The 27,979-nt window shown below is 51.5% G+C and overlaps 13 protein-coding genes across 13 annotated transcripts; 6 read left to right on the top strand and 7 right to left on the bottom strand.

Moving 5' to 3' along the window:
• Window positions 1-67: 67 nt before the first annotated feature.
• On the bottom strand, window positions 68-791 carry FIBRA_01626 (uncharacterized protein; the record flags this gene model as incomplete). Its single annotated transcript, XM_012323501.1, has 3 exons — window positions 68-426; window positions 489-665; window positions 737-791. 3 exons carry the CDS (start codon window positions 789-791, stop codon window positions 68-70), a joined length of 591 nt encoding a protein of 196 aa, XP_012178891.1.
• A 239-nt stretch (window positions 792-1,030) lies between these two features.
• Window positions 1,031-1,885, top strand: FIBRA_01625 (uncharacterized protein; the record flags this gene model as incomplete). Its single annotated transcript, XM_012323500.1, has 7 exons — window positions 1,031-1,078; window positions 1,143-1,172; window positions 1,226-1,273; window positions 1,325-1,465; window positions 1,527-1,616; window positions 1,672-1,704; window positions 1,757-1,885. The coding sequence occupies 7 exons, from the start codon at window positions 1,031-1,033 to the stop codon at window positions 1,883-1,885; spliced, it is 519 nt and encodes a 172-aa protein (XP_012178890.1).
• A 418-nt stretch (window positions 1,886-2,303) lies between these two features.
• On the bottom strand, window positions 2,304-2,976 carry FIBRA_01624 (uncharacterized protein; the record flags this gene model as incomplete). The annotated part of the gene is made up of 5 exons (XM_012323499.1): window positions 2,304-2,333; window positions 2,391-2,504; window positions 2,563-2,760; window positions 2,828-2,886; window positions 2,943-2,976. 5 exons carry the CDS (start codon window positions 2,974-2,976, stop codon window positions 2,304-2,306), a joined length of 435 nt encoding a protein of 144 aa, XP_012178889.1.
• A 440-nt stretch (window positions 2,977-3,416) lies between these two features.
• FIBRA_01623 (uncharacterized protein) lies at window positions 3,417-4,010 on the top strand (the record flags this gene model as incomplete). Its single annotated transcript, XM_012323498.1, has 1 exon — window positions 3,417-4,010. One exon carries the CDS (start codon window positions 3,417-3,419, stop codon window positions 4,008-4,010), a length of 594 nt encoding a protein of 197 aa, XP_012178888.1.
• Window positions 4,011-4,242: 232 nt separating this feature from the next.
• Window positions 4,243-6,157, bottom strand: FIBRA_01622 (uncharacterized protein; the record flags this gene model as incomplete). The annotated part of the gene is made up of 8 exons (XM_012323497.1): window positions 4,243-4,445; window positions 4,507-4,926; window positions 4,983-5,031; window positions 5,082-5,375; window positions 5,446-5,534; window positions 5,595-5,697; window positions 5,746-5,844; window positions 5,891-6,157. 8 exons carry the CDS (start codon window positions 6,155-6,157, stop codon window positions 4,243-4,245), a joined length of 1,524 nt encoding a protein of 507 aa, XP_012178887.1.
• Window positions 6,158-7,452: 1,295 nt separating this feature from the next.
• FIBRA_01621 (uncharacterized protein) lies at window positions 7,453-8,757 on the bottom strand (the record flags this gene model as incomplete). Its single annotated transcript, XM_012323496.1, has 7 exons — window positions 7,453-7,661; window positions 7,724-7,943; window positions 8,012-8,233; window positions 8,271-8,419; window positions 8,459-8,474; window positions 8,540-8,674; window positions 8,725-8,757. The coding sequence occupies 7 exons, from the start codon at window positions 8,755-8,757 to the stop codon at window positions 7,453-7,455; spliced, it is 984 nt and encodes a 327-aa protein (XP_012178886.1).
• Window positions 8,758-9,586: 829 nt separating this feature from the next.
• Window positions 9,587-10,500, bottom strand: FIBRA_01620 (uncharacterized protein; the record flags this gene model as incomplete). The annotated part of the gene is made up of 2 exons (XM_012323495.1): window positions 9,587-9,817; window positions 9,874-10,500. 2 exons carry the CDS (start codon window positions 10,498-10,500, stop codon window positions 9,587-9,589), a joined length of 858 nt encoding a protein of 285 aa, XP_012178885.1.
• Window positions 10,501-11,167: 667 nt separating this feature from the next.
• On the top strand, window positions 11,168-13,413 carry FIBRA_01619 (uncharacterized protein; the record flags this gene model as incomplete). Its single annotated transcript, XM_012323494.1, has 6 exons — window positions 11,168-12,013; window positions 12,510-12,668; window positions 12,727-12,774; window positions 12,851-12,953; window positions 13,023-13,176; window positions 13,233-13,413. 6 exons carry the CDS (start codon window positions 11,168-11,170, stop codon window positions 13,411-13,413), a joined length of 1,491 nt encoding a protein of 496 aa, XP_012178884.1.
• A 247-nt stretch (window positions 13,414-13,660) lies between these two features.
• Window positions 13,661-15,070, bottom strand: FIBRA_01618 (uncharacterized protein; the record flags this gene model as incomplete). Its single annotated transcript, XM_012323493.1, has 2 exons — window positions 13,661-14,800; window positions 14,870-15,070. 2 exons carry the CDS (start codon window positions 15,068-15,070, stop codon window positions 13,661-13,663), a joined length of 1,341 nt encoding a protein of 446 aa, XP_012178883.1.
• Window positions 15,071-17,783: 2,713 nt separating this feature from the next.
• Window positions 17,784-18,350, bottom strand: FIBRA_01617 (uncharacterized protein; the record flags this gene model as incomplete). The annotated part of the gene is made up of 3 exons (XM_012323492.1): window positions 17,784-17,927; window positions 17,995-18,170; window positions 18,233-18,350. 3 exons carry the CDS (start codon window positions 18,348-18,350, stop codon window positions 17,784-17,786), a joined length of 438 nt encoding a protein of 145 aa, XP_012178882.1.
• A 2,348-nt stretch (window positions 18,351-20,698) lies between these two features.
• On the top strand, window positions 20,699-22,754 carry FIBRA_01616 (uncharacterized protein; the record flags this gene model as incomplete). Its single annotated transcript, XM_012323491.1, has 10 exons — window positions 20,699-20,796; window positions 20,855-20,887; window positions 20,945-21,071; window positions 21,128-21,311; window positions 21,367-21,466; window positions 21,526-21,791; window positions 21,849-22,032; window positions 22,089-22,301; window positions 22,353-22,515; window positions 22,569-22,754. 10 exons carry the CDS (start codon window positions 20,699-20,701, stop codon window positions 22,752-22,754), a joined length of 1,554 nt encoding a protein of 517 aa, XP_012178881.1.
• A 1,583-nt stretch (window positions 22,755-24,337) lies between these two features.
• FIBRA_01615 (uncharacterized protein) lies at window positions 24,338-24,879 on the top strand (the record flags this gene model as incomplete). The annotated part of the gene is made up of 3 exons (XM_012323490.1): window positions 24,338-24,532; window positions 24,588-24,673; window positions 24,720-24,879. The coding sequence occupies 3 exons, from the start codon at window positions 24,338-24,340 to the stop codon at window positions 24,877-24,879; spliced, it is 441 nt and encodes a 146-aa protein (XP_012178880.1).
• Window positions 24,880-24,948: 69 nt separating this feature from the next.
• On the top strand, window positions 24,949-27,873 carry FIBRA_01614 (uncharacterized protein; the record flags this gene model as incomplete). The annotated part of the gene is made up of 19 exons (XM_012323489.1): window positions 24,949-25,006; window positions 25,062-25,081; window positions 25,138-25,252; window positions 25,303-25,419; window positions 25,478-25,761; window positions 25,815-25,895; window positions 25,954-26,115; window positions 26,175-26,262; window positions 26,315-26,461; window positions 26,514-26,666; window positions 26,741-26,767; window positions 26,828-26,948; window positions 26,997-27,031; window positions 27,086-27,204; window positions 27,262-27,318; window positions 27,373-27,413; window positions 27,468-27,542; window positions 27,601-27,661; window positions 27,718-27,873. 19 exons carry the CDS (start codon window positions 24,949-24,951, stop codon window positions 27,871-27,873), a joined length of 1,917 nt encoding a protein of 638 aa, XP_012178879.1.
• Window positions 27,874-27,979: the final 106 nt, after the last annotated feature.

The following is a 27,979-nucleotide window of genomic DNA, read 5'->3' as shown; positions in this document are numbered from 1 at the left end:
TCGCACCAACAACACTCGACATCAGCCACTTATATCACATCTCCAAAGCCTGCTCTCGTAGCCGCGCTCAGTTGAGTTCCTCCAAGTTGCTCGTATCCTCAGGCTTATCCTCCACCGCATCGAAGTTCTCCACCAAGTCGGGAACATCGTCATCGTCGTCATCCGCTGCAGCGTTTGGTGGTCGCTGCTGGTTCTGCTGAATCGCCTGGTAGGATTCGGCCAACTTGCGCAGTGACGCGAGTGAGTCAGGGCCAAGCTGGTTGAGAATGCCAGGAACGAGCTCCGTGAGCTCTTTCACGTGGCCGGCGCCGTACACGGCGAAGGTGTTAGCGGCAACAGCCGCGTGCACTGCGAAGTGATTCGAGGAGGGGGACATGTCAGCATTATGAGACGTGGTACACGTAAGCGAAAAGGCTAGGAGACATCCTGAGACTCGCAATTCGCAGGCGAAACTGCGAGATCTCGGAGGTATTGGAATGAGGACCCACCTTTTGGTGCGGTGAAGTGCAAGACATTGCCGTCCTCCCTGAACATGTTGACCTCCTCAACGCCAGGGATGGGTTGCACATTCAACTTCTTGAGTGCCCCCTGCAGCTTTTTGTCGTCCTGTGCAGTCGAGGGCTTGGTTTTCCGCACGATTTTGCGGCGCACAGTCCCCTTACCACCTGCAGACAGAGGGCGGTAAGGGATGCATACAGACGTCAACTGCGGCGGGGTAAAAAGGAGCTAAACATACCGATCCTGTTCGCTGCAGCCTGCGCTTGCAGCTTGGCCAACTTTGCGGGATCCATGGTGGATTGAGTCGTGGATCGGGGTCAACGACGGGCGGTGGATTTTTGGTGACGGCTTCGTTGAGAGGAGAATAAGGTTCAGGCCAAGCACGACCATACAAACACCGCGAAGTGCTCACGGGCGTCTCTCGTCCCCGGAGCCATGCGCCCGAGTCCGAACCGACGGCGTGACTCGTCCATCTGCGCTGCTATATAACAACAAAACCCCATGCCCGGCAAAATGTGCTTTTGCTTTCCCCATGTCTGACTCTGCGTTCTTCATCCGCCCCGCTCAGCCAGAGGACGTGGTGCGGGATTCTGTCTCTCCCGGATGCAGCATCACATTCTCATGTACCTTTTGAACACAATCAGGCTGCCATTCAACAGCTAATCCTCGGTCTGGTATGGTCCACCATACCGCGTGAATCCCCGTGTCATAATGCTCGACGCTGTAGGCGACGTATGAGAAGGCTCCAGAGTCTGCAAAAGCCACGCCAGAGCTCGTCAGTAACAGACCGATTCTGTGCGATCTTTTGCTAACGGAGAACATGTAGCTGCGCAAGAATTTGTTCGAGACACCGTATGCATATGCTCTCCTGGCCTTCACAGGATCTCCATCGGCCCCTGGGAAGCCCATAGGCATGGCAATCTATTTTTTCAACTTCTCCACATGGACCGGGAAACCGGGGCTATACGTGAGTGTAGAGCGTTCACGCGTCGACTGCGAGGGCAAATAGTCGAGTTGATGTCCTGTAGCTGGAAGACCTGTTCGTCGATGCTGACTACAGAGGGATGGGCGTTGGGAAGGCATTTTTCGTCGAATTGGGCAAAGTAGCCCAGGAAAAAGTCAGTCAAGTGTCCCCTCGGTAGCACCAGGATGACCTATATCTATGGCTCACAGGGTTGCCCCCGGCTGGACTGGTCCGTCTTGAAGGTCAATTCAAATTAAGATCCGCTTAGATCCTTTGTCTGATATTTCAAAATAGTGGAACCAACCTTCCATCGAGTTTTATGAGAAGAAACTTGGAGCGGCCGGGATGCCAGAATGGATGGGTATGAGACTTGAAGAACAGGGCATAGAGAACTTAAAGAATCTTGTTGCCAAGTCCAACTAGATGGTAGCCATCTTGAGTAGCCAGGCTATCTGTTGAGTAAAAACGTATGTAGGAGTAGGGCTAAAATACGGGACGCAGCCTCTGGATATAAAGTTATTTTTAGGAACATACCTCTGCATGAGACAATCAAATACTGCAAGTCGCAAAAATAACAAGAGGAGAGATTCCAAGAGATGCAATGTCCGCTTATCAAGCTACTGACAGACAATCAACATTGCTGCTGAGCCATGACTTGCGGCATCGCCAATGGATTGGCGAGTACGTCATGACACATGCACTCTCCACGAGCAATGAAACGTGTGCCCATGTATGAGAATGCACTGTACAATTATCGTTGACCTTCATGATTTGCGCACAATATACAAGAGCAAGCGGGCCTGCGCGATATACCGCCAGGGTACGCCAAAGCGCCTCACAATCAGACGCCGTCATAGCTAGCACCTCCCGCCTTCATACATCGAAACTGAATCAATAGCGCCACCAAGTACAGCTAGGGCCGTCTCACCTTACGCAGTCGAACAACGATCGGATCCTCCTTGAGATCGTCCTTCTCTCGAGCAGGCACCTCGATGGAGTAGACGCGCAGCACCGACTTCACGTCTGCTGAATGCACGGAAATCTGCCCCGCACGCAGATCAGCGCAAGTAGAATTGGAAAGCAGATCGGCAGCTACGAACCTTGGCTCTGCGCATCACCTTGCATCCAGGCCCGATCCACACGATGAGGATGAATTTCTCTCTCTTTGATTCTTTGTCGTTCGCGTACTGAATGCGCGCGTATGCGTATGAAGCCTTTGAGTCATCCAAATGTTCTCTGAGCTCCTGCAGGCCTCCGGAGCCCGTAGCGGTCAGAACAAGCTTGTCGGAGCGGTCAGACTGCAAGTGACCCGTCAAGTCCCATGAGAGAGATATTTAGGCAGATTCAAAGGGTAGTCTGGCGAACCTCGTAGTCGATGAGCAGCCAGCTCGTCTCCGTCTTGTCCGAGCGGACGTCCTGGTATGCTACGATTGCATCCGGTGTCACGAGATGCAAGTCGAGACGACCGACGGTTACCCACCTTCGTCAATCTTCGGGTCAGAGACGTCAGCCATGGCAAAAGGAGTGCGACGGATGAGACAAAGAATCAAAGAGGAAGGACAGCAAAGGCGTGGAGGCGGACTGTGTGTATGAGTGTAGAGCAATCTCAGTGTGCTCACCCAAGAATGTCTGGCCAAAACCCAAGGCGCGGAGATGGGCGGAGATCCAATAACAATGTGTTAACTCGCCTTTTCCCGGAAGAATGTGCAAGGACTTGTTGCATTGTCTAAGTTATCTATCTATGCTAATGCATATAGATACCAGCTGAATGAAGGAAAGCTTATGCGATAAGGTGATCCTTCCGAACGTTTGGATATTATCAGATATCTGCATTGATAGCTGTGCCACCAAAATAGGAAATCGCATATGCACATTTAGCCAGCTGAGATTCAACTCCAAGAAACTCGCATGAAGGTAGCAATGCGCTTACCAAGCGCCCATCAACATCTTCATAATGCTCTCCGCCTTCCGCTGTTTTAGACCAACTCTGCCGTCCGCCCACACTCATGCGAGTTTATACAGCGTCGTTGCAGGCCTGGCGCGTACAGACTGGCGTACTGACGGACATCCAGCTCCCCAGCCGGTGAGCTTGGACGACGTGGACTACGACGACACCTCGCCGAGCCCGCACTCTCAGGTGCCCCCACACCGCCGAAAGCCTTCCAAAATCCCCACGCCGCACGAGTGGGCAGAGCACCGCAAGTCCATGAAGAAGGACTTCCCCGAAGGCTGGGCGCCGACACGGAAGCTGTCACGCCAGGCCATGGACGGCCTGCGTTCGATGCATGCGATGCACCCGGAGATCTTCACCACGCCCGTCCTCGCGGAAAAGTTCAAGATCAGCGCAGAGGCCGTGCGGCGCATTCTGAAGAGCAAATGGGAACCGACGCGCGAGGAGCGCGCGCGCTTTGCGGAGAGGGAGCGGCGGAACAGGCAAAAGTGGATTGAGGAGAAGAGGATGGAAGAGAGGCAGAAATACATGGCACAGGTGCAGGAGAGTGGGCCATTGAGGAAACCTAGCAGAAACGATCGCTTGATGTTCGTTTGAAGCAGTAGGCTCGAGATGCATCGCGGTATCGAGGTGGTTCTTCAAAAGAGTCAAGCCGAAATTGCCCCCGAATCAGTAGTACTCGGAGTTGCGCGCTGCAGGGAATGATGTATGCTACAGGCAGGTCATGCATGCCTTGTGGCTCGGAAGTATTATACAGAATTTACTAGTTTATGATATTACAGTGTCTATGATCTATCACTGTCCTTGCGTCTTGTCAATAATGCCACGTTTAACACGCCAGCTTATACCGTATGTAACACAATGTGCCTGTCGGTTTGCAATGCAGGCTGTCGTTCCAATCTGGCCTCGGCAAAGAACTGAGCTGGTGACCCGTGCTGTCAACGGCGGTAAGATCAAACCCAAGTGTGAGCACGGCAATGACCAGCTTCAGCTGCAACTTGGCGAGTCGCTGGCCGAGGCACACGGTCTTGCCTGTTTAAAAATAAAAGAGGGTTCAGAACTGAAAATGTCGCTGATTGAGCCCATCGCACACCTGCACCCCAGCCAACATAGGAGAATGGCATCTTGGACTCTGGCCGCGCTGGATCGAACTTCCAGGGATCGGGGTAGAGTTCGGGGCTGAGGTGGGCGTCGCTGAACGGATAGACGACAAACGTTCCTGGTGGAACCGTCTTTCCCGCCAAGTAGATTTCAGGCCCCGTGTTCATGCGCATCGCGGTATGTGGCTGCGCGAGGCGGAGGGTCTCGCGAATGAGGGCGTCGAGCACGGGCGTCTCACTCTCCCAGGCGTCCAGGGGCACCGTGGAGAGAGATGCGGATAGCTCGTCGAGCGCGTCCACGTCCGGCGAGGGCGCACAGATGTGTGCGTGGTCAGATATAAGTTGACGGAGCTCGGCAGTCGCGCGCTCCTTCCAGTGAGGGTGTCCGGACAGGAAGGTCATGAGCCATGAAGCTGCATCGACGCGCACATGTTCAGCGTCTAGCCAGCCTCGGTCTTATTCGACACACCTGTGGTTCCTGTAGATCTAGCGCCAGCGACCAGTAACCCCATAATAAACTGCAGGGGAGATCAGCTATTTCGATCACGAGGACACTGAGGATGCTCACTCCTACGATCACCAATTTGTCGTCCCCGTTGTCGAGTAGGAGTTGCAATGTGTCGTCCCTGGTAGTTTTCCCGTCCCTTCGTGCGTCAATGGCCGCACAAATTATACTGTAGATTTTCTTTGTGGCAATTATCCGTCGTATAGCGCTGGGACTTGGGAACCACGGGAACATTACGGCGGCGGGGGTCATTGCCGCGTCGAGAGTATCATATAAGCTCTTCAGACGGACGACAAGGTCGGGGTCGTCCGCCATTTCCGCGGAGGCGAGGCTTCTGACATTGGCGTGGAAGGTCAGCTAATATAACGGCCAGGGCAACTGTCATCAGATTATCGTTTACGAAGACAGCTAATGTGGGATCGCCCACCTGAGGAATTAAATCAAAAGGGCTCAATATGCCGGAATGCCCCCACAGTTTTATGTTATGTTGCAAGTCTTGAAGAATAGTTGGTATCACTGTAAAGCCACGAGATGAACGACCATCATACTGGAGGTTCATGTCGAGAGCTCACGGACATCGTTCCAGACGGTCGCTATTCTGGGCCATAGCCAGGCGTTTGTAAATGAGAGATATTCGTCGGCTGGCGAGATCTACCGTCACTCCAGGTAACAGTGGGATCTGAGGAAATTCAGCATACATCAGCAGAACATTTTCGTGAATCCTCACCGCGCCGGATAATATTTTGAAGCCCGAATGAAGGTCTAATTCTCTGGACAGGAAGAAATCATGCCTGGCTGCCGCTCCAGAGACCACGACAACCGACGTCTGTACAATATTCAGACACCAAAAATGTGAGGGATAATGTACGCACACTGATCAGTTTGAATGTATACACCGATTGGCCGGTGAGTTCGAGGCCACGTCTAATAAAGTCAAAACGTTTGTAAAAGAAGGGCAATACTGTTGTTAGTGGGCATTCGGGCAATGTGACCGGCGCATTGCCATCCTCCTTGGAGGTTAGATGCCAGGTAATCCACAGAGAGCATATTGCGGAGGGTATGATGCAAATGACACTGACTGCGGCTGTCTCAGACATGCACGCGGACAGAAGGACAAGCAGACCGACTATGGGATACATGGCGGGGGAAAGGGTTTGGCATTGGGACACGAAGCTGGGCGGGCTTTATAGACGGTGGGATATAAACCGTGATTCGCAGCGCTCGGCACGGGACAAGATACGAGCGGAGGGAGGGCGCCGTCGAGAGTCGGATTCTCTGAGAGCGCTGGGGTGGGCGCCTGAAAACGACGTACGGTTCTCGATCGCCACGGACGAGCATTACAGTCAAGTACGCTGCCGATTCTAGTCCATCAGCCGTTGCCGTTGCTACGCTGGCTGGAAGCCCACCGCCGTCCTGTCCTGCTCGGGTGATCTCCCAGCCTTGTTCAGTGGCAGCGCGAGGGCCCAGGGAAGAGACGGGGCGACGGAATGTCTGCGGCCTCCTGCACACGACAAGCGTCGGCCCCGATTCAGGAAAAAACCGCGGTTAATCACAATTTATCAGGCGCATCAGCCTGTCGAGAATGACAGTGCTGGTCATGGCAGAGACAGCCTCTGATGGTGGCAGATCAGCCCCCGCTCAGACCCCATCAGGCGACACGCATCCAACGTCACACCGCTGCCCGCAACAGGCAACTGTAGAGTAAATGAAACCCGTCCGTACGGCCTCTGCTGGACAGCGCCCGCAACTGCACCGTCCCTGTCGCCGATATTGCATCAGATGTAGGCCCAACTCCGAAGCAGTCTCGCAAACGCACCAGTTCGCCTGAGGGTGGATCACCCGCTCCACATCCGCACACAATCGAGCCGTCGCAACGCCGGATCTGATCTATAAGGAAGGGGCCCCGGACGATTCTGGGCAAGAGACAACAAATTGAGGGTCTCCAATGACTTGCGCGCCTGACGGGATTCTTTCGTAGTCAAATACAGCAATCATGGCAGCAATCTCCGAGCAGGCCCTCTCACCGGCGAAGATCTAGCACGCGGACCCGTGGCGCCTGCATCTGTGGACGGTCGAGAAGCTGCCCGAGATGGGCTCCACGGCGCGTGCACATATTCTTTCCATCTATTATCGACGAGTCTCGACGACGGACAGAGAGCATACTGAACAAAGCAGACGGCGGAGGTCACGTCGAGCAGCGCCCTATCCGGCTGTGCCAGTGGTCGAACGCGGTCAACACGCACGCATAATGTGCAAGCGCCGCCAGGACGACGCAGATGTGGAAGATCTGATGCGACGCGCCAAAGTGGTCGAACCTGCCGGGCAGAAAGCGCTCCGGGACGCGGTTCGCACTGCAGCCGCATCCGCGCCACGCGCTAGCAGTCAGCATTCTCCTCGGGCAGGTCGGGGCCGGAGGAAGCGAAAAGGGCACTCACTACAGCAAGGCACCACTGATGTATAGCAGCCCTGACGCGAGCAGCCACCCGAAACCCATCTCTGACCACAACTTGTATATGCCGTGCGTCACCAGCCCGTGCGCAACTGGAAAGACCGCACAGAGGCCCAGGGCTATGAACACCTTTGTCCGTGCACCGCGATGGGTGGGCTTGCGGTACTCGGGATCCAAAACGATGTACGCCGCGCCTGGAGCCAACCGAAAAACCGTCGTCAGTCTCGCGACCGAGTGCCACAGGAAGCTCGCGTACCCATGCCGACGACGACGATTAGGGAAAGATACAGAATTTGCAGAGGAGTATCGCAGAAGAACTCGTAGTATATGCAAGGGAAAAATGAGCCCACAGTGAGGACTGCCAAATTCGTATTGAACGCCGTGGAGTTAGAATCTAGCGGTGACGAGAGAGACGATTCTGATGAGACCTTACCTACGATCCCTGCATAGTCAACGGCATTGCATCGCAAGGACACCTTCCGGTGTGGGATAAGGGTGTGAATTCACAACAGACTCCCGACGGCTTAATCCAGGAAGGACGAACCTCATGCGAGTGGACAGAAAACGTGTGGTAGAACGAGCTCGAGAACAGGCAAAACACCGCTGAAGCGAGAAAGATAACGAATACGGCAAAATCCGCCCACGTTGTCGATTCGTAATGTGCAAAATACACGCTCGGGAACGTGCTGAGGAACACTATGAACAGGAGGCCACCGAACAAGTGGGTGTGGATGTTCACTGAAGCGTCGCGTAAGTCAATGTCGACCTTGTATGGCAGTCTATCAAATTGGGAGACAGGATACCTGTTTCATTGTGTAGGTCTGCAAAATACCGAGGCCGTCAAGACGGGAGTAGTCAGTCACTTCATATTGCGTCACGTCGGCCTGGAAAGCCTGGCTGCTACGTACATCCAAATATGGAGTATGCACAACCGCGCCAGCTGAACTGGACCCTAGAGAGGCATCAGTCACTTGTGCTCATATAAACTGACATGTCAGAACAGCCACCTAGAGAGTGTATGAGCAGAATATTCAACAGCCGAGGAACTGGGCTGTCTCCGACGAGAACAAACTGACCTTCTATACCCCGTCAAAATGTACTCATTGTCCTTTTGCCATGCGGGTATCTCCAACCATGTCAATGTCCGACGATCCGCTTTAGAATCATTTGCAGAGAAAACGGGCTCGCTCGTCGGCTTTGCAACATCCTGCGAGTGTTCATGGATCTCAAAACGCACCGGAAGGGAGAGGCTCTCACTGATGCTACGCCGTACCGTGTGCGAAGAGACATTCCCGAGGGTCCACTCGAATAGCCAACGCTTGAGACCGATGTGGCGAACTAGGTACCGGCTGATGGCCAGGGATTTGTGAACGAAGTAGCCCAGTCACCACCAACGGGGATCAAGATGCACAACACTATGCTAAAAATACGGCAGCCTCGGTCACGCCTGCGTTCAATGCTCAAAGCGCTCAAAATCGGCTCTTGCATGGATGCCCGGGCGCTCGCTCCCCCGCACGAGCCGATCCAGGCCTCGGCGCAACATGAGAAGCCTACCTACCCCCTGACACCCCCCACTCGAGTCCGACTCGCAACCAATCACTGAATATCCGACCAAGCAAGCACCCTTCAAAATGCATATAACGGTGTTAGAACAAGCACCGGCCCTAGCGACGGTGCCTCGGCGAGACAAACGACCAATGGTTACAGACAACCGGAATATATTGCAGCAAAACGATTGGGCGCCGGTCCAGTAGAATACACATTGTCATAAATCCAAATGAATGATGCGAGACACGGATATCCAGTGGATGGTAACTTGCGAGCAGATGTAGAGACAATGATGGATGAGATCGACATGACGAGGGGGTACTAGTGATGCAATGCAGAGGTACCGGCTTGACAAAACAAGATGTGTTTAAATACAAGTATGCACATAAATGCGAGGAAAGTTCCATGAACACGTCATTAGGAAATTGGTAGTGGTGAAGCAAGTACCATGGACGGACGGGCCGTCGTCTCAAGCAATTGTGATGTGTTCGTGGAAATATAGCGCGGTGGGATGGCACCTTCGTTCAGACGACCATGTACCGAACTTGGGTCCACGTCAATAGAGGATACTCTAGATATCCAAATCAGAGAACCGATCCACACTAGACCCTCGGAGGGTCGCATATCGTTCGCCAGAGCGAGAGGGTGTAGAGAAGGTGAATGCGGAGTATATGCGTTTTCGTTCTGGTGTCGAGAAGATGGCAAGGCCGGCTGGGGACGGCGAGGATGATTCTCTTGAGGAGGGAGCGGGCGAAGGAATTTTCTCAGGTCCTTCCTCTGTTTCAACCAATTGTTCCTGCTCCTGAATCGACGAACGGCGTTCAGTATACGTCCTATTGATCCGTGACTTATGCATACCTTTGCTTCTGGTTCCTCCTTGGGAGGGTCCACAGGAGTAGCATGATCCTCAGGGGGAGGGGATTGCTCATAAGCCTTCGATAGATCGGCCAATGGCATGACCGTCAATTCGTAGCAGCGCACATCTGCGGCTACTTGGGAGAGGCGCTCCGACTCTGTATCCTTCACAGGTTCGGCATCAACCTCCTCAGTCACCCTCGGCAGCGACGGTGACCTCCGCGCACGACTAGGCCCCACGTTCCCGTTCCGCTTTGAGGTCAATATACGCTTGACCTTCTTCTCTACCACAGCACGTCCTGTCGACGAAGTGGACGTTGAATCCGCCGTCAAGCCGCGTTTTTTGGCCTCCTTCGACTCCTTTTGCTTCTTGCTAGGCGGAGGAATGTGTAACTTGGTAGCGAGAACGTTAGTTTTGCGCTTCTTGGTCGTCGGGTCAGTGTTAGCGCGAGCACCAGTTGTGGGGTTGATGTTCTCCTTGTCAGGACAATAAACAAGCAGAGGACCTGGAGGAGGAGGGGCAACTGCGATAGGAATGGGAAGATTCACATCATCGGACTCGGTCGACTTCGAAGGGGATGGTGGGGCATCGTCCTTGAATACCACAAAACTGCGAACAGCTGACGCCATGATCTCGCACAATCAATAAGTCAACGGCCTAACAAAGCGGGGAAGGAGAAGAGAATGTAAGAAATACGCAAAAGGAAGATAGAAGTGTGTACACTCTGCGCGAAAGCAGGACGTGTCTCGTGCACGGACGATGTTGGAATTCAACTTGAAATGTGGTGGGCGCAAGCGAACTTAATGTTCATCTTTTGAAGCTCCGCATCTCCGATGGACCACAGACAATGGCCTGCCACAACTTCTACATTGAGTAAAATCATCACGCGCACCTCTGTAGCCTAACCTCATATCAGGGTTACGTTGCGCTTTGCGCCACAACGAGGGTATTGTGGCAGGCAAGAGCCACACTCTCGAGATGGGTGTTCATTATTCTTGTTTCGTCCCTCAGTGTGAATCTCTCAAGGAGAAATATTCAAGTCTTTCAGTTGACGAACAGCATGTTTGTTATCCCAGCTCCCCAACCGAAGCATCAACCTCTGGCCCAATTTCTTGACCGGTGGAATCATACTGAAGCGGACAGCCTGTATACTGCTGCCTCGGACGCCATATTGCGTTCTGTACTTCACATCTTTAATTATTTTGATCCACTACTGATTATATTTCGCAGAGCACTTCAAGGAATCAATGCACGGGTGACCCGCTCAGTCCATCCGAATACAAAGGGATTTTGGTCATGAGACACGCAAAGCAGCTTCAGGCAAAGCTTCAGTATTTTCGTGGACTGCTAGATGGTGCTACCTTGACAGGTAATCAGGCATCATTTGTCCAAAAATGCTCTGTAGAATTATGGAGCACATTAGAAGCCATCGATCGCCACTCGAATGATATTCATGACGATAGCAACGTCGACGAACCTCAGTCCATCGAAGTGCATGACATTGCTGATGCATCCGTACAATTCAAGATCTTGCCAACCATAGACTCTGGGAGCCACGGAGGGTGCAATACGAGAACTGTGTCGGAGAACAACGCGGCGCCAAATAATCCTGCGATTTTACCACCGCTTTCAAGCTTAGGTCTGAAGTTTTCGAGCCAATCTAAAAGTACCGGGGAGCAGATCAAGATCAAGACAACGACAGTCGCACCTTCCTCGTCGCCACATCCAGAGTTGAAATCATCGGCCCAAGTGTTCGGCGACAGGCATACTGGTCCCTTCGCAAAATGTGCACTTCCTCCAATATCGTCGTGGTATTCATCTTCGCCCACTTCACCGAAAATCTTGCATGGACCAACGTCCGTCCTTCCTAAGACATCTGGGACTTTACCTGCTCTCATCGCCCATTCCCATCTTGGTCCAAATACATACGCTAATGCAGGAAATAAGCAAGATACCGATGCTATTCTTACTCGGATGGCTCCCAGTGATGGACGGCACAGACAAAACTACTTTCACATACCAGGCGAATTCGATGAGCACGGATATAGTTCGCCAGACAGTCTTACGGGGAGTATTTCGTCGTGGCATTTGTCCGCATCGTGGTTTTCACAATCTCCCAAAACAAGACATAGAACGGATACGGTATGTACGATTCCGTGGCGACTTGAACATTAGCCAGTCTACCTCACCAATCTCCATGCACCGTTGCGGACCCGAGATGTCGTTGGCTTGTAGTATCATGTACACTTTAATATAATGCGATGCGGTTGTAAGCGGTTTATAACGAATATGTAAAGCACCAGTGGATAAAGAAATGCACCATAATTCGCAAGCACCGCAACCGGGTCACCGATCGCCTGGAATGTCTAGACCTGAATACTTTCCTATTATATCGATCGTTTAAGTGTTCAAACCCCGATGCGTCTCCGCTCATACTGTCGACAGCTGTCGACCTGGTTAGATCACAGAGCGGCCGGAGACTCTGTTCTGAACCCTCGTCTATACACTTGAAAATCTGCTCATCTCTGCTCTTTGTCGTCTGATTGTTCCATGAATAGGTCTACGAAACCATACAGTGTTAGTGCAACCTGCCTCCCCTATTTTGCGGCAACCATGGCTGACGCCCTGTGCTATCTAGCGACCGGCACCTCGTCCACGAGGTTCGGACGGCGAATGGTTACACGACAGGGCACCAATCGCCCCTGAAGTTCAAAATGTCAACGGATCGTCGACCAATGCGACTCCCAAGCTTATAGTGTCAAACTTACACTATGAGTTGACAACCAAGGATCTTACTGTACGTGTCACAAGCTGTGCATACACCACGATACCCATACAAATTTGTTGTATTCTAGCAAATCTTTGGGCAAGTAGGCACGCTAGTTCGTGAGCCACTCATCAGGGTACGAAACTCGAAATGCACCACGTTCACCTGAGAGACACCGATCCCGACCTCTTTCGCTTATTCGTCCTATAAAGTACGACCGCAGCGGCCGGTCGTCCGGTGTCGCTATCATCTCATTCGAGACTACACCAGAGGCAACAGCTGCAAAGCAGCGTTATGACGGGAAGCTTGCTAAAGGTAACCGTCTGGTTTTTCCTTCACACGTCTGTTGCGTCGGATCTTTCTCACCAACGCGGTCGGTTTCAGGACAACCCATGTCCATTGCATTTCATCAAATGCAGCACCCAGCAACTCGAAAGGGCCGCACCACCACTGGGTCATCCCTACTCAATCGGATACAAAAGCCTCCCCTTCTTGATCGCCTAAGTCGCACGCAAAGCGAACCACGCGATGTTTCCAAGTACGTCAGCCAGGGTGTCTTAGCTGCAAGCGCTCATTTACATGCCTGTATGTTAGAAAAAGTGGACCCGGGCCTGTGAGGACAAAATCTCGTCCTGTTAGGGAACCTCGTGCCCCGAAGAAGCCAAAAACAGCAGAAGATCTCGATAAGGAGCTGGACGCGTATCTCAAAGACGATGCTAAGCCTCCGCCTGCAGGAGTAGCGCCGCAGGCCAACGAGGATGTTGACATGGTCTGATTGGTTATTATGGTATTTTTGATTGTTCTTTGACTATTTCGCTGTATATATCGTATTCTGTATCGTACGTGTCGTTGCTAGTGTCGTTCAATAGTCTGCCCATTCATGAGTATAACCTTTGTGAGCATAGTGCCATGGATGAATAAAGATCGCGTTGGTACATTATTCATGATGAGGGTGCATTACAACTGCTAGCATTGCTCGTGCAATATGCAGTGCACCAGTGTCTTGTGAGTAGCCAGCGCATTCAAGCGCAAACCTCCCATCTTCCGTTACCGATGCACCACACCCTTCCCTCTGTCTTGGCCCACTCAAGAGTCTCCTCTATAGCCCAATCACCGACACGAGCCCAGCGTGCATCACGGCGTAACCATGCAAGGATCTCTGCGCACGTTGGACCTGGGGGTGGCGCTGGGGGACCATCGAGACATGCATGGAGATCAAAGGTCGGACGTCCCCGTGAGCGATTCTGGGCGGATACAGCTGCATGCGCCATAAAATCCAGAATGGCGCGTTCCACGACCCCAGCAAAGTAGGCCGGCGTCAACGGAATATATGCCTCTTCTCCAGGAGGAGGATCGCTGAGTTCTCCTTCGTGGTCCTCGACTTGAGTGTCAGGGCTAGTTGTCGAGAATATGGTGCTTGTGCTGGCGTTCGTTCTCCATAGCGTATCACAGGCTTGAGTCAGAGAAGGCAAGGGCAGTGGCCGTACAGGCCCGTCCCAGATGACAATACTTCCCTCCTCATATAATTGGCGAATGGCAAAGCGGAAGAGACGTTTCACTTTTGTATCTTTCGACTCTCGCGACGTCTCTTGCAATTTCCTGCTGCCCCTTTCCTTGCTTTGGCTTGGTCCCGCGTTCGCGCGTTTGCGTTCCTCTCGGGCACGTCGCCTTCCCTCAGCGTCTACTACGCGGTGGGCGAGCATCGCCAGTTCCGGAACGCGTCGGAGATGAGAAAGCGTGAAGCCACAGATTCTGGCTGCTTCATCGCCACCACCTCCATCTTCATCCTCTGTATCTGTACCTGCAGACAACCGGCTTATTCTGGACGACAGCCTTGAGGGCCGGGGTGTCTGGTCCGTTACACCTGTGAGGGCCCGCCCGGGGCGCGGGGTTTGTTCTTCACTAGCGAGGCTCGTGGGCCTGGTCTGTACAAGCTTCCTGGGCGTCTCAAAAGCCAGTCGATCACGTACAGCGGCAGCGTGCATCCGCTGACCGCTTCGCGGCAACGGAGAAGGCGACACCGATCTGCAGCTCGAAGGAGATCTACGCCGGGCGCTGGTGTGAGGCACATGATCCATGTAATGCTTGAGGTAAATGCGGAACGTATTCGCGGTAAGATCTCGTGAATGCAATCGTGATGGATATCGAAGACGAGGAGGGGACTGAAATCAAAGGATGTTAGATAGCGTGAATTTTCGCGCTCGGGTAAGAAAATGTAAGAATTGACTTACTTGAGGGTTTCGACCTCTTGAAGACGATGAGGCAACAGAGATAGGCGAGCCATCGTTAGATGACAACACTGAAGACGGAGTTTGGGGTTGGGATAGTATCGTATTGTGTGCAACATCATCTTTTTTGATAGATGATTCTTGTCCAGCCAAAAAGGGCGCTCTCCATTTCCCCTTTCCCTTATGAGGGCTTTCATCACTCATTTCAGCGTTTTTTGATTCAATGCGTTCCGAAAGAGCTAAGGAGCATGGAATAAGGAATGGCCCTAGCCCGGACGCAAAATAGCGACTGCGATGCAAGTTGACTACGGAGAGCCAGTGTGAAGGTTCATCGTTCAGGGATGTACAGGGTTCTGCAAGCCAAACACCAAGTCAGCTCGAGAGCTCAAGTCATAGGGTCAGATGGAAAGCTGGAAGACGGCCGACAGGCGTTCTGACCGTTGTTGTCAGTGATCGGGCACCGCTTTTCTATGCACGGCGCAATTGTCGTGACCTGAGAAATCACGTACTAATTTCATCAACTAGCAAAAGCCGCCCTTCGCCTCTCTTTACTATTCGGCCTACGACGCCGACAGACGTGCCTACTTGAGCGATAGGTTTCTGTAATAAGTTCAGTGAAGAGCGGTTATTATCGGAAGTGCGTGTGGGCTGTGGACGAGGAAAGCATCGATCAGCAGACGCCAGTGTTGGAGCCTTGGAAGCCGTAGAAGTCTTATTTGCACTAGAGCTGGAATGAGGATCGGTCCTCAAGTGATTGGATACGGGTACAGACTGAGCCGTATGCGGATGAACGCAGTCAAGTACTCCTGAGCCATCGTCCACTGGCACTTGCATATAAATCAAACAGCACAGCGTAGCAAAAATGTCACTCACATGAGTAAATAGTTCGACGCTCGTACACTTGCACACCAACCAATAGACCGACAAGATGTACAGTCCTGCAGGGAACCCGGCCCAGCCAAAAATATTCGGCTTCTGTTACACGATGCATTTCAAACAATTGGTCAGACTAAAATTATCTACCACAAGTGGCGAGGAGGGCGGATTCTACCCACCCTTGTATCCACTATCACGCATATCCCTCACATCTTTGACGAAACACGGCGCGACAGCATCCCGCAAGAGTGTCCACTTCCATATTTCTGCAGGTGTCGGTAATGGAGCATTCGTATCGACGAGCTGCGTTACAGATGCGCTAGTACACTCTACAGCCGTTGTTGGTGCGGGTATTGATGGTGCGGTCACTGTGGCCCTGGATGAGCTGAATACCGCCAGATGGTCGTCTACACGCCGTCGTTTGGAGGGAGAGATGATGATAGATGATGAACGCGTCATTCGCGCCGTCTTGCCTGTTCGTGTACTGTCGCGTTGCGAAATTGTTTTCGTGGAACTCATTGTCGTGAATGTGCCGATTCGTTTGATTCAGGGATTAGCAGGAGATCAGTCGTGTGCCAGCGATTTTGAGATGTGTCGACAGGAGAGAACATAGATGACGTTGAAGATGTCAATTTATCGAGCATTCATGAGGACAAGTAAGATAGTGTATTAGCCACTGCACAGACGATATGCACCACACAACAGATTCCCTCGTCGTGTCAGCGGAACCGAAGCAAAACGGTCAGCGAGCGTCGTGTTGACGAGCTGCCTTCAAGGGTTTGGAACGCGTGAGGACCACAACGCGTACACGTGCTGCCTCGTACCAGCCATGTGACCAAGGCGCCGAAAGGCTCAACTTCCGACTCCCGAGTGACAGTCTCCGACTCGGACGTCCGTCAAGCCTGCAAGGCGGACTGGAAGCTGCAAAGAAGTTGAGGCCAGCGTTATGTTGGCATTACCCCTCGATATCTGATTGAAATGGTACGGAGATTTAGACTGTTTGAATGAGTTTGCGCCACTGGTGTTCATTCAAGCTCTGTCAATCATGCGGCAGCTGGCAAGCTAATTGGTGGCTAGTCAGGTCTCTACCGTATGAGCTTTCTGTACTACTAGTAGACTCCTGCTGACATCATGATCTATGTAGATGGAACTTATGACTCCAAGAATTGTTTCCGACAATTTAGTCACATCTTCCTGGCGCTCTCTTTGCGGTGCCACTTATTGCCAACAACTTGAAATGTAGCGTCACAGTCTACGCAGGTATGCGTTTCCCCCATCAAGCCCAGTCTCGGACCATCGCTCCTGTATCTTCTGATTTTTAAGGGGTTCATCTCCATCGATCCCCGCGTTCCTCTTCATCATCAGTTTATCCCAATCTGCGTCTGAAGGGGTAACGCGCCTGCCAAGCCTCATGCTACCTCCGCTCTTGCGTCTCGTGGTCATGGACGTCGGTGTCGTAGCCTAGTGCTAGCTAAGCTGCTGAACCAATTCCAAGGGACGTTGTGCCCGCCACATATCCTGAGGTACACCGAGAAATCGCCGCAAAGTGTTACTGGGCGGAACTGGTCTGACCCTGCGTGATGTGGACATCCCTGGCCGTCGCGGTAGATGGCGCCCTCATCCTCGGGCTGGAGCTCGAACGGAGTCTGCTAGCGATTGAATCTACCGGGTCTTGGTCATGGGCTTCTCAACCAAGCGACATCAAATATCCAATACCGGTGGCCACGAACGCGACTGACTGCGCTGTTTCCCAGCCCCCCTAGATGCCTCAGATACACGCACTGCATGTTTTATCGGGTACCAAGCCAGCGAATAAGGAACCAAACCAACTACATGCTACAAGTGCAACGAGTTTTAATAATCGCTTTGAGTACATTAATACCTACTAGTACGCTGTCATATCGACTTTTCCCAGAGAACAAACAGGCTGCACACGCTATCAGAAGTAACCTGCCATTCTCGGGAACATAGACGGTGCGTGATGTTCAGTTCCTCTTGTATCCGTCTTTGAAGTCTGAATTCTACACACATGTAAAATATCTCAGCTCTCACACACTGGCTGGCGGTTGGTACCAAAAACAGCACGCGCCTTAGTATATGTTTTCCCCGCATCATTCTTCCTCTTTGTCGGCGCCGGCTGTGCGATATGGTTGGAATGATTCTGGGTCTCGTCCGAGCCTTTCCCCTGTGTCGAGAGGGGCATACTACGATCAGCACAAACCGTCGCATTCGTAGATTATAGTGTGGCTTACGCTCGACATCGTCAGCGCCTCTGCAACGATGCCTCCTGCCTCTCCCTCCTTTCCCGGAAGAGGTAGACGAGTTGGCTTAGGCTCATGATCGGGCATCTGGTGCGCGAAGTTGTGAGAATCTTTAGCAGGATTGGGCGGCACGGTCCCAGGCTGTTGTTGGGCGTGGCGCAATTGCCCTACGGTGCCGACAGAACTCGTCAAAAGCTGGCTCATGGGATCGGAGGGGATAGGGACGCACAGGTGGGTACCTCTGACAGATTCTTTACTTCTGCAGGGTTACGCTTACCCTGGACATGAAACTGCGCGAAGTAAAATCCAATGAGGCCTGCTGCGACAACCGACATTCCAGCAAGCATTGTCTGTGTCTGTATGGGCTTCAGGCGTGGCGAACAAGATGATATGGCTCACGGTGAGGCTACCCCCTTGACTGACTGGCTGAGGGGCTGTCCCAGGAATTTGAGCAGGGTGCGCACTCAATTTCGTCCCATAATTCCTTACGATCCTTGTAGAGGAAAACACAGAGCGTATCATGACCTGGAAGACTGCAGTTTGTGTTGGTGGTGGTAAACTTGAACAAGGACGCTGTCGACGTCGACGTCGGCGGGCCTGCTTCGGGGCGGCCGGCGACACTAGGACGGCGACGGAGGCAGATCAGTGGCGACTGGGCGGCTCGGGCCGATGTGGCTGTCTATGACGCAATGGCACTTCGATCATCCCCACACCCCATACACGCGCAGATTGTCGATCATGCACTAACACCTTGCTTGTACGCGAAAGACGCCACATTAGCGCGAGTACTGGTACTCTCAGACAAAACGACGAGTTGTGTCTGTTGCCCACTAAGGGCTAGTCAGCTTGACGCTATCGATTTCATTGTTGGTAGCAGCGGAAGAGAGTGGTGTGTCAACCGACTCAGCTACCGGATCCTACCATCACCAGCACAGGAAACTGGTCATCGAATGCTCCAAGGTGGAATGCGGTCTCACCTCGTATGTCTGCGTTTATTGTTGTCATTGGTACTTGACAACTGTCTAACAGAACCTGTATAAATATTCACAGGCTATTTATAGCATACGACCACCTGCGGGGCCGGTAGTATACTACAAGTCTCCGCTTAGAGGTCTCTTCCTTAGTGGTCGATATCGGTCGCTTCGGCCCTTCGGGTCTTGCATCTCATGCCCGGCTGAGCTCCACCACGCTATTGTCACAACTCGAACAGCTTCTGTACCGATGAGTGGTCCATCATATGCAGGTAGTAAGCTTCACTGACAGCAGTCGCAGGTGAACGACATAATGTTCGAACCGGGCACGTGAATAATCACCAGGACAACTGTGCTACACATACCCACGGCACCCGTAATCACCGCAACCGTGTATTGGACTGCGGACACGACCACTTTTTTCTGTTTAATAGTGCAGTGGTCATCGTCACGTTATTTCGCACATTTTCACGTCTGTGTCTCGCCCAGAGTTGGCGTCAGTGAACAAAATGGACATCCGCTTTCACATCTGCTTCGTTCTTATGAGCTCGGGTCCCTGTTCGTCGAGATCCGGCGTCCCCGCTGCTAGCGTCAGTTTCACGTGTGATGTACAGTCTTTGTACCGTAGCCGTGAGATGCCTGACGCCATCATGTCAGACAGACCATCTACATTTTCATCAATTGCCGACACGGACGACCTCCACATGATGTCGGGGACACCGAGCGCCCCGAATGAGATCGCATCGAACTCATGCCGAACGGCACACTCCAGCAATTCAGGAAGACCCTTCCGTGTTTGGCAACACCATGAATGCCGCTGAGCTCCCCTCTGCGACCTTGTTCTCGCGGCGAATGTGTCCAGCAGCGACTTATCTTTCCCAACGAGCCGACGTGGGCGTAGGACCACATAGCGCCCGTTCGATCTGTGCTTCGTAAATTCTCGCACTTCTGTCTCGATTTAGCAACAGTCGAATTAAAGTGCTGCGCATGCCACCGGGGCCATCAGCATCACCTTGGCTTGAAAAGTTTGTCTGTTCATAGCGCTTCTGGCCAAGGGATGTTCCAAACTCCGCAGCTAGCCCACTACTCGCCGGACGAGGTAGCATGTGGGGGGCTGCCAAGGGCCAAGGAACCTTGAGCTGCTCCTGGAGGCCCTCAATGACCGACAGGGCAAGTACATCCGATGTGCAGGGATCTAGCGTCAGAATCCGCAGGTCTCACCGTCTCACGCCGCCGGGCTGGAAGCACGTCGATATGTGGCTAGACTGCACTGGTGGGTTTCGGTTTTGTGACGGCACCTGTCCCCCTCCTGATCCTTGAACCGAAGTGGACCCTCGCAGACTTAGTGGTGGTGCCTCGCTTGTTATTTGCCTGATACAGGTGCAAATGGCAGGGGTATGCATAGCTCCCGCTGTGCCCAGCTGATCAGCTATGGCCGGTGAACCAATATGCAATGGTTCCTGATTCAAGGTTTCGACCCAGCCAGAGATCATAGTGGAGTGTTGTTTGACCCGATGCTGCGGGGAAATGTGGGAAGCAAGACGGGAAATTTCTGGGGAAATTCTTCCATTTCTGCATCACATGCCCCACCCCGACTCGGACGTGAACCTACTCTGTGCTGCTGTCCATCTTCGCCTATAAAGCCTCCATGAAAGCGTCCCTGTTCGCTAGCCTGTCTATTGTGGCACCTCCCTCTTTTTCCGCACACAAGTGATCTCCCCACGATGGGTGCTGGTCCCGTAGCAACTCAATCAAATGGCGCGCATGCTCCGAATTACGAGAAGTTCTTGGACCCCAAGCGGCAGTGGTACAACAACCGGCGGTGAGTCTCGTTTTCTTCGCTTCTCGTCATGCTGTCGAGGCTTATAGTGGCACGGTAGAATCATCACCCTCCATGCATGGATTGTCCTCCTGTGAGTTCTTTGCCGCTATCCGCAATACTCATTCTGGAAGTTTTTTCCCCCTTTTAGGCTCATCACGTCGTCTGTGAACGGGTTCGATGGCAGTTTGATGAATAGTTTTCAGTCACTAGGCACATGGGAAAAATACTTCCACACCCCTCAGGGGTCTACTCTCGGTCTCCTCAATGCCATTCAGGTAGACAACATACATCTGAGTCAATAGAGTGACCTCACTCTCTGTCAATACTGTAGAACATCGGATCCCTCGCCGCATACCCCTTCGCACCATACCTTACTGATGGCATCGGCCGGCGACTCACAATATGGATTGGTGCCGCCATCATGCTAGTTGGTGTCGCCCTCCAAACCGCGGCACAAAACCTAAACATGTTTATCGGTGCCCGTTTCTGCATTGGTTTTGGTCTGACATTCGCAAGTGAGTTTATGCTATATATACTACCAGTGGTCTTCAGCTGGTCCTCTGCTTCTAGCAAATGCTGCTCCATTGCTTGTCACCGAAATTGCGTACCCGAGGTATCGTGCACAATTGACCTCGCTTTACAATTCACTTTGGTACTCCGGTAACATCGTGTATGTCTTCTTATGGTACTGATTTTCCGGCGCTGTAATTCACTGGCTCGCCTTTGAAGCGCCTCGTGGACAACGTTTGGCACGCAGTACATCGGAAACACTTGGTCATGGCGCATTCCCTCTGTCATGCAGGGTCTCCCGTCCCTCTTCCAGTTCTTCCTTGTCCTTCTCGCGCCAGAGAGCCCACGTTGGCTCATTGCAAAGGGCAGAGAACAGGAGGGTCTCAAAGTCCTTGCCTACTATCACGCAGATGGCGATGATCAAGATCCTCTCGTGCAATACGAGTTCGAAGAGATCAAGGCAGCTATCCAGCTTGATCGCGACTGTATGTCCCTATACCCTTTTCATTGGCCTGAGGACTGACGGTTTTCCGGCACTGTAGCTGCCAAGAACATCGGTTGGAAGTCACTCGTTACGACGAAAGGTAACCGAAGGCGTATGATAATTATCGTTGCGATTGCTTGGTTCTCGCAGTGGTCCGGTAACGGCCTTGTATCGTACTACCTGTCCAAGGTATTCGACACCATCGGTATTACCAACCAGACGATCCAGCTGCTGATTACCGGGTAAGTTCGCTCACTATATCGCCGGCGTTGGAGCTCAATCAGTATCGCTCGTCTAGCATTTTAGCCATCTGGAACTTGTTCTGGGCCGTGTTGGCCTCGTTCCTTGTAGAGCGCCTCGGTCGCAGGCTCCTATTCTTGACGTCTGCAGCGGGGATGCTCGTCTTCTTTACGCTGCAAACCATTTGCTCTGCCCGGTTCGCGATTACTCAAGACACAGCCGCAGCGCACGCGGTCATCGCGTTCATCTTCCTCTTCTACGCTTTCTACGAGTGAGTACTGTGGTCTGTTATCGTTCATGATGATGTTAACATGTCAATTAGCATCGCATTCACTCCCCTCATTGTATCTTATACCGTTGAGATCTTACCGTTCTCTCTCCGTGCGAAGGGCTTCAATGTGTTCAACTTCACCGTCTCCGTCGCTCTCGTTTTCAACCAGTATGTGAATCCCATCGCGCTTCAGAACATCGCATGGAAGTACTATGTACGTCGTTGTATCATATGGGCCCTGTGTTCCTGGTTGACCGTTTTTATTAGATCGTATATGTTTGCTGGATTGCTTTCGAGTTCGTATTCTTGTACTTCATGATCGTCGAGACGAAGAACCTAGCGCTGGAGGAGATTGCTGCGCTCTTTGATGGAGAGAATCTTCAGGAGCATATCACTCACCCCACGGAAGTGCGCGCGGATGAAAAGGACTTTAACGAAAAAGCATCAGCATGATTTTCACTTTGGGTGCAGGGTACGCGATAGTACAAGACTGCTGCAGACATGGACTGTGATACCATTCGGGCTTATGGGATGCACGTTTGTCTTGGGCTTGGAATGATGATACTTTCATTCTTCCATTTCCCAGATGCACGTTGGCAATGTAATATTTTCATGTTTTTTTTGGAAGATTGTACCATAATGACCTTTCACGAACCGGTGTATATTAGTTAGTATATCCTTTACGTTACGTAGCACGCGCGGCTCAGTCGTCAACGCATATTGTTCAAACTTTATAAAGCTCGAAATCAAGCGTTCTTGTTAGTAAGAGCTAACTACTGAGCGCTGAACACTAACTCGTGATACCGGGCTAGATATCAAGTTCAGCACGAGAATTCTGTCCTTTGCTCATATGCATGCGGACAAGTTAGCGTCTATTGGACAAATCCATCGCCTGCAGCTGGACGCATGAGCGACAGATAGCTAGCGGATTGTTGATAAGGCTAGTCGCAAACGCAACCAATGGGGGACAGGTGGGACTCTGGGGGTGGGTGGCCTGACTGCCAAGAGTACGTAGACATCAGATTTCGAGCGACGTATACGAAATGTTCGGTATCGTTGGAATTTACTTATAGCATCATTGCTCCATGATCATAGAGATTATTGTATTCAGGATGGGGTGACAGTTGGTCGTCATTTCATTTGACGCAAGTCCCGTCAACTATTTGCTAACTTACGTTTTTCAAGTCAATGTGGCATACAGCGTGAGCAGGAGAATGTTCAGTCCTAGCCGACAAATTTTGGCATACTTAAAATCTCGGGATCAGCAAAACCAGACGGGGTGAGTGAAAGAGTTCATATGATGGTGCACATTCTGCAAGTGAGACAATTACTACTTGAATTTCTTGTGTAGAACTCACATGGCCATATGTGGCGCGCTGAAGACGCCATCACTGTCATGCGAGCCATGGCACCTTTCAAAGGGTCACGTGGTATCATCTAAGGCGAGCACTATTGGGTGCACTGTCAAGTACAGTGGTGGTATTACGGCTGGGCCAGACCCATTGACCCAGCCCGTGGGATCAGAGTCAATGCGTGACCGACCTTTACGGCCTCGGACCCACGTTGGGCTGACCCTTAGCATCTCGCTTTAAGCGCGCACCGCGGCAGCGGCAGCAAAATAGCCATTTTGATTTTATCCATATGAGCGCTTCTAACAATCCTCCCGTCCGCAGCCTCAGCCACATCCTCCATGTTGCGATTTCTGCCTCGGATTGTTGGTCGTCCATGTGCTGCATTCGGTGCAAGGATTTTGGTTATATTTGTACGTCGCCCGTGTGATCTCTGGATAAATGCTGAAAGAACCACGGAGCTGTAGCTTGCTCTGATAAGCACGATAGCTGGGAGCCCTAAGTTGGCATTGGAGAACCATGGCGCTCCTTGAGTCCAACGCTATCTTGACGGGAGGCCACATGTCATGTCTTCTATCTTTTATCTCCTCCAGAGTTCCTGGCACACATCCTTGCATTCAAAAGCAGGGCGCCGGACTGGTGGGTATCTCGACTTTGTAGGAGGATCCCCCTTCTTCGGTCTGCATCATGTCTCCTGCTCCGCAGCTGCCCATGTACGATGACGAGAAGTCTTCGCTCGAGAAGGATCAAGATCAAGATCAACTTGATGTCATCGACGTCCAGAAACTCAAGGAGGCAGACGAGCTCGAGGACAGGATCAAGAATGACACAGCCGAAGAGGGTGAATATCGCGTCGAGGCAGCATATGAAGTGGCAACGAAAGTGCGGCTATACATCATGCAGCATGATTATTTGGCTATAGAGTTTTGTCTACTAGGTCCTGTCGGCGAGGGATGATCCCGAGCTCCCAGCGGTTACCTTTCGGACGGTCTTCCTAGGGCTCGGCTTCTCAGCGTTCGGCGCGTAAGTATGTCCTTTCAATCGCTAGCTCCTTGCTAAGTTTTCGTAGCGTCCTTGCTCAGATCTACTACTTCAAGCCGCAGACGCTCTTAGTTTCCATTCTACTTCTGCTCGTACTTTCATATTGGTTTGGTAACGCTATGCACATGCTCTTGCCCTCGAGGGGGCTATTCCGGTGGCTCAATCCTGGACCATTCAACAGCGAGTAAATTCATTTCACACAGATCCGCTTGGTGATTAACTGTACTTAAGTAAAGGAGCATGTTGCGATCGTCATTATGACCTCAACTGCGTCCACTTCCGCAACTGCGATTCAAGTGATCTCTGTTCAAGCACGTACGCACAATGTCTCTCACACGAATTATTTAATTATGGCTTACACGATGGGCAGTATTTTACGACAACAACATGGTGCTTTTTTCTTTTATGGAAAATATGAAATATTGTACTGACTATCCGTCTAATAGAATGCGGGCATTGCAATCTTCACTTTGATTGGCTCACAGTTGATAGGCTATGGATATGCTGGTCTTTTGCAAGACGTTCTTGTGAAACCGACCAAGTGCTTCTGGCCCTCGAACAGTATGTCAGCATACCATCCCTGTAGTACACGCCATTGAGTCCATATCCAGTTTACACGGCCAATCTTTTCCAGGCCTTGCATTTCGACAGCCAGATGACCTCCAAGCGCGTACGCCTATTTTGGACAATATTCGCAATCCTTTTCTGCTGGGAGATTGTTCCCGAATGTATGTCTCGTCCACTGTCGTTGGTTTGTAATCGCACCCTAACGAGTCACTTCATCAGGGATTTTCCCTCTCCTCACTGGGGTATCCGTGTTCTGCTTGGCCGATAACCACAGTGCAGTTATCAGGAACATCTTTGGTGGAGCAGACAACAACGAAGGCATGGGCCTGCTCGCGTTGTGCTTCGACTGGAACTATATCGGGAGCTCCTCAATGTGGCAGCCGCTCTGGTTTCAAATTAACGCGTATATTGGGATTTGCTTCACCTATATCTTGATGTCGGCGGTCTACTGGGGTAATTTGTGGAAGGCACAGAACTTCCCATTCATGAGCCAGGCTATCTTTGTATGTTTGCTCTTACTGGACAGAAGGCAGAACTGACATTTTTGTACTCCCAGGCAGAGAATGGAACAGAGTATGATCAGACTGCTCTGTTGACTAACGGCAAATTTGATCCGAACAAGTACAAGGAGCTCGGGGTACGTCAGAGTTTCGAGAGATGATAGGTCATGACTGAAGTCTGCTTTACCCGAATAGCCTGCCTATTTCGCTGCCACCAATGCACTCGGACTGATTACGGCAAACTTATCCTTGGGTGCACTTCTGACCCATGTTGCTGTCTGGCACTACGACGATCTGAAGCCATTTATTGTCTCGCTCAACCCTTGGAATAAGTCCTCATATCTCATTCACGATGTGGTGAGTTATCCTCAAATATCAGTCTGGTTTGTCGTTGATAGAGATGAAATACTCTTCAGCACTATGAGAGAATGAAGATATACAAACAGATTCCTCGTTGGTGGTACATAATTGTACTATTTGGGGCCTATGGGATGGCACAAGCAAGTCAGTCAATCCTGGAATACCGGCAGCTCCGTGTTGCTAAATATTTTCGCAGCCAATTATACTGGAAAGTCTGGATTGCCATGGTGGGCTCTCACGGTGCTTCTGTTCATCGGTTTCATCTTGTGCGCGTTGTATGGCACATTGGCTGCGACGATCGGGTTTTCCAGCAATGCTGCAGGCTTTTTCGAGATGATCACCGGTGCATACGACAGGCTTAGCTTAATCGCAATACTCTTCTCACCCTTTTATAGCATATATGGTTCCTGGAAATCCTGTCGCAAACATGTACGGTGCATTGTATGGAGGACAACCCATCACGCAAGGTATCGCTTTCTTATCTGATCTGAAGCTGGGTCAATACGTCAAGTTGGCGCCTCGGGTGACTTTCTGTATGCAGATGTCTGGTGAGTAACGTTTTCTCTCTCTGTCTCTGGCTTGTTGAAGGACAATTGATCCTCGTATTCAAAATATGTTTCAGGCACTGTTATTGGGGCGCTCTTGAATTGTATGTATCATCTCCACCTCTAGGCTTTTGACATGTAAATTGAGCATTGAGCAACTCCAGACGTTATGATGCTATCTATCATCGACGCACAGAGACCAGGTGCGCCTACTGAATACCTTTCTCCGCCCCGGTTTGGACTCACCTCCATTGATACAGCACTTTTGTCCATCTCCGGGACTCGGTGAGCTGCTCGCGAAGATTCCAACTTCAAATATCTAACTTCAAATAGTCTCTGGTCCGGCCAGAACGCGCAAGGATATAATTGTGAGCTTTCTACTTCTCGAGTTCCAATCACTATACTGACACGAGGGTGGTCAGCTAATGCTATTGCTTGGGGAGCTCTTGCTCCGCATATGTTCAGCCCGCACGCTACATATCATATGGTGCCTCTATCGCTTGTAATTGGGGTCTTCCTTCCTTTACCATTTTATATCGCGGTGAGTGGATCGTCCTTGGCGGCTTGTCTGGCCGACGGATTGATCCGCTTTGGACAGTATCGCATTTGGCCAAAAGCCGGTTTTGAACACTTCAATACATCTATCATTATGCTTGTGAGTCTGATGTCTACACTGGACTGACATTGACTGTAGTTCTGATTGTACCAGTATTCATGTTGGTTGGCAGTTGGGGTTAACACCCAAGTAAAGTAAGTTTTTTTGTGTCCAGTCCTTTCCGACTTCGCTTATGTGCCCAAATATAGCACAACTATGGCGATTGGGATCTTCGTACAGTGGTGGGTACGCACACGTTATCCGCGTTGGTTTGTGAAGTACAAGTACGTGCATTCGAAGCCCCCACTAACGCGTTAGCACTTAAACGCACTTTCGTTGCAGCTACATTGTTGCCGCTGCCATGGATGGTGGCACCCAAGTGGTTATGTTTATTTTGAATTTTGTGAGTAATTCTGTGGTTAGACTGAAGCAGTGTTAGCTTATCATACAATGTTCTAGGCTGTATTCGGTGCTGCTGGAAATGCACATGCTTTTCCTCAGTGGTGGGGAAATGGCACATTCTACAGCCATCTCCTTGAACATGAGTTATTGAATTCCCATGTCAGACCTCAACCTGTCTGCAGATCGCTGCGTTCCACCACCGCAGTGAAATAAGCCCATTTTAATCTAGGAGCTTATTTACGAAGTTGACAGCATGGATATAATTGTTATTGTGTTCTAGGACACTGTTTATGAGTCCCCTCGCGTGAGCTCACTGGCA

This window comes from Fibroporia radiculosa (genome assembly GCF_000313525.1).
Source record: "Fibroporia radiculosa TFFH 294 genomic supercontigs, scaffold744, whole genome shotgun sequence".
NCBI lineage: Eukaryota > Fungi > Basidiomycota > Agaricomycetes > Polyporales > Fibroporiaceae > Fibroporia > Fibroporia radiculosa.
The sequence above is the reverse complement of the archived record's forward strand: the minus strand, read 5'-3'. Positions and strand labels throughout refer to the sequence as shown.